Source organism: Fundulus heteroclitus, unplaced genomic scaffold, assembly GCF_011125445.2.
Source record: "Fundulus heteroclitus isolate FHET01 unplaced genomic scaffold, MU-UCD_Fhet_4.1 scaffold_233, whole genome shotgun sequence".
In the NCBI taxonomy this organism is placed as follows: Eukaryota; Metazoa; Chordata; class Actinopteri; order Cyprinodontiformes; family Fundulidae; genus Fundulus; species Fundulus heteroclitus.
The window spans coordinates 80,612-84,141 of NW_023396645.1; the positions used below are offsets into that span (position 1 = coordinate 80,612).

General features: G+C 40.9%; 1 protein-coding gene across 1 annotated transcript; it reads left to right on the top strand.

The window, feature by feature from the left end:
* Positions 1–380: 380 nt before the first annotated feature.
* Positions 381–2,693, top strand: LOC118559130. Its single transcript, XM_036129847.1, has 3 exons — positions 381–810; positions 1,640–1,809; positions 2,259–2,693. Exons 1-3 carry the CDS (start codon positions 381–383, stop codon positions 2,691–2,693), a joined length of 1,035 nt encoding a protein of 344 aa, XP_035985740.1.
* Positions 2,694–3,530: the final 837 nt, after the last annotated feature.

The following is a 3,530-nucleotide window of genomic DNA, read 5'->3' on the forward strand; positions in this document are numbered from 1 at the left end:
GCCAGAATACCGTCGGACGGAAACTGAAGAAGAAGAACAGAGAAGAAAGTTGCTTTTAACTAGAAGGAGAGACAACCATGGAAGAATTAGACGAAGCAGATGAAATCATTTTAGTTGGTCCTTTGCAGGGGAAATTTTGTTTTAAAATACAGGAGGGAAGAGTCGATAAGAGCGCGGTCATATGTAAATTATGCAACAAGGAATTCGCCTATCACTGCAGCGTATCAAGCCTCAAATATCACCTGAACGCAAACCATGTAGCAGCTAGCTTGGCAGATACTAGCGTGGAAGCTAGCCCAACTGGGAGGAAGACGAAACAACCCACACTACACCAGCTGACTGGCTTCAAGGGCAGGGTAAGCAAGACCAAGGCCGAGAAAATGACCAACGCGCTGGCTTACTGGGCGGCTCTCGACTGCAGACCCATTGCTGTGGTAGAAGATAAGGGGCTGGAAAAGATTCTTCAGATTGCCCTGTCTGACCCCATGTATGAGCTGCCATGTAGAAAAACGGTGACAAAGAGGGTCCAGCAGCTCTACGACAGTGAAAAGGGGGAGAAGGAGAATTTGTTGAAGAAAGCCGAATGCGTCGCTATTACTGGAGATCACTGGACCTCAGTCAGCAACGCAAATTACCTCGGCGTGACCGCACACTTTATTGACAACAAGTGGTGCCTTCACTCGTTTGCCTTAACCATCAAGAAGATAACCACGAGGCACTTTGCTGAAAACGTGGCAGAAGATTTTGAGTCTGTGACGGAGGCCTGGGAAATCACACAGAAAGTCACCACAATCAGAACAGATAGTGCCCGTACCATGATCGCTGCAATGAGACAGCTCACATTTCAGCACATCCCGTGTGTTGCTCACATGTTACAGAGGACGATCACAGTTTGTCTTAGTGACAGCGGGTTCACAGCCACACTGGCGAGATGTCGTAAGATAGTTGGGCATTTTAAACACAGCCCCTCAAACACAGAGGCTGCACAACGAACAAACACAACTGGGCCAAGACAACGAGCCACTGATACAGGACGTTCCCACTAGGTGGAATTCCACCCTGTTGATGGTCTCTCGTCTGCTGAAAAACCAAGATGCTGTTAAGGCTACGCTCGCCAAACAGAAGCACAAGCTCACCATGTTGAATGCAGCAGAATGGGACAGACTGCAGAGGCTCGAAACCCTACTTTCCCCATGCAGGTAAATACTCATCAACATTCATTAATGGGATTAAAAACGTTATGACTTGACTATGAGAGTCCTGTATAATTTAAATTGCCTTTCCAAAATGTATTGTACTGAATAATATTAATATCACTATGACTATAGTATAAAGTTTTTAATCCAATATTAAATGGCAAAATAATGTGTCACTGTAATCAACGTTTTGGCACCTAGGAACGTTGCATAAATTAAAAATGCTGTATGTAAACAGAGTTTGCAGAAATTAATCCATGCTTTATTTACCTGTAGAGTTGACAATTGCAATACCATTCTTTCTTGTCTTTCTCTGCTCTTTAGCACATTGAATCACAGTAGTGTAAAATGTGCTATATAAATGATATTGATTGAGTGATTAACTATCCTCTGCAGAGACGTGACAGAGATCCTTGGGGGTGAGAATTATGTGTCATGCTCAGTTGTGTTAACTGCTCTCCGCCACCTGACCCGCACCATGAAGGCCTCAGATGATGACCCAGCCTATGTGGTGAAGTTCAAGGCTGCTTTTGAAAAGGACCTGTCTCAGCGTGAGGATGCCCTAAATTACAGATTTCTACAAGTGGCTACAGCACTCGACCCTCGCTTTAAGGTGTGTAATGGTCTTCTTTATTTTTCTCTTTTATTGCTTATGACTCTTTTATTTCCTCGGCCCCCTCCCCTCCCCTCTCTTATGGAATAACAACATCAACATGACTTGTATAGCACATTATCATACATAATTGTCATTCAATGTGCTAAAGAGTAAAAAAAATGAAAACAGAAAAAAATAATCCATGTTGTTTTATGGATTGAAGATAATTAACCAACTATTACCAAAGGCAGATGAGAATAATGCTATTTTTAATTTCTTTTTAAAACAAGATGCTGTTGGGGCAGTTCTAATTTGGACAGTTTAGACTTGACCATAGGCACAACCAGTAGAGGAGATTCTGGATGATGGAAACCATGTATACTAATGAATTTCATCCAGCTTGTACTCTGTAAATCTCTGATTAATGTGACCACAAACCTGATTCTGATTCTTTTTCTGATCTTTAGGACCTAAAGTGTCTACCAAGAGGAGAGCGAGGAGAGGTGTGGACCAGCATTGAGGCACTGGTGCAACAACAACCAGGCAGAGCCACTCCGGAACGCACAGAGGAGCCAGCAAGGAAGAGGAGCCTCCTGCTGTATAATTCCGACTCTGACTCAGAGGATGAAGATGGGCCCAAAGGAGCCTTGGCCCGCTACAAGGCAGAGCCTACCATCAGTGAGAGAGACTGCCCACTGCAGTGGTGGTCCACTCATGAGAGAGCCCATCCACAGCTCTCTGTCCTGGCCCGCAAGTATCTAGGCAGCCCTGCCACTTCGGTACCCTGCGAAAGATTATTCTCCCTGGCAGGTAATATAGTTCAAAAGAAGAGGGCAGCCCTGAGCTCCGAAAATGTGAACAGGCTAGTATGTCTCAGCAACTGGCTGAAAGAGAGGAAGTAATCAGTTAAATGTGTATCCTGAGGCCAGTTGGCTAGTTGTGTTTCAAATGGGAAAAATTGGAGGTCAATCACTGTCACTTTATGTTGAACTGAACTGTCTGAATGGCCAATGTTATAAAGAGTTGGACTGAATTTCATTGAATTTCTGACTTATTTTTTGTAAACAGTTGAACTGTTGATAAATCCACGAATTGTGTTAAAGCCTCTGAGGCTTTTTGTTCTGAATGTACTTGAGAGTATTGCATTTTTCCGTTTAAAAATCAGTATTAAGCTCTACCTATACCTATAGAGCTACCTGAATTTCTGAGTTTAGCGTTCCTAAATTTGTTGAACTTCAAAATTTGCACTGGCCTGTTGATATTTCTTAAAAAAAATAAACAAACAATATTTTGTTTATTAAGCTTATGTGTTGTCATTCAAAATCCATGTGGAAAAAGTTACTTCCTGCTGTTTCCAAGTATGTGATTAAAATGCGATTAATTCGATTAATTAATTTCACAGCCATGCGATTAATCGCGATTAAAAATTTTAATCGCGTCCCACCCCTAATATATATATATATATATATATATATATATATATATATATATATATACACACACACACATATATTTTAGGGCTGTCAAACGATAAAAAGTTTTTATTGCGATTAATCGCATAATGTTAGTTAACTCAAGATTAATTGCAAATTAATCGCATATTTTATTATTTTATTTCTGAAAGTGTAAAAGCCCATTTGGGCATTTTAATATGCAATTTTGCAATAAATGACACTAATAAAAAACATGCTTGTACAAACATTTTTTTTATTTTGTATTTTTCAAGCACTTTTCAGAAT

Excerpts from the sequence above, each read along its gene's own strand:
- LOC118559130 (XM_036129847.1), top strand. The coding sequence starts at position 381 with ATGACCAACGCGCTGGCTTACTGGGCGGCTCTCGACTGCAGACCCATT. Across the intron at positions 811-1,639 it reads AATCAGAACAGATAGTGCCC|TTGTGTTAACTGCTCTCCGC; the intron begins GTACCATGATCG and ends TGTCATGCTCAG. Across the intron at positions 1,810-2,258 it reads CACTCGACCCTCGCTTTAAG|GACCTAAAGTGTCTACCAAG; the intron begins GTGTGTAATGGT and ends TCTGATCTTTAG.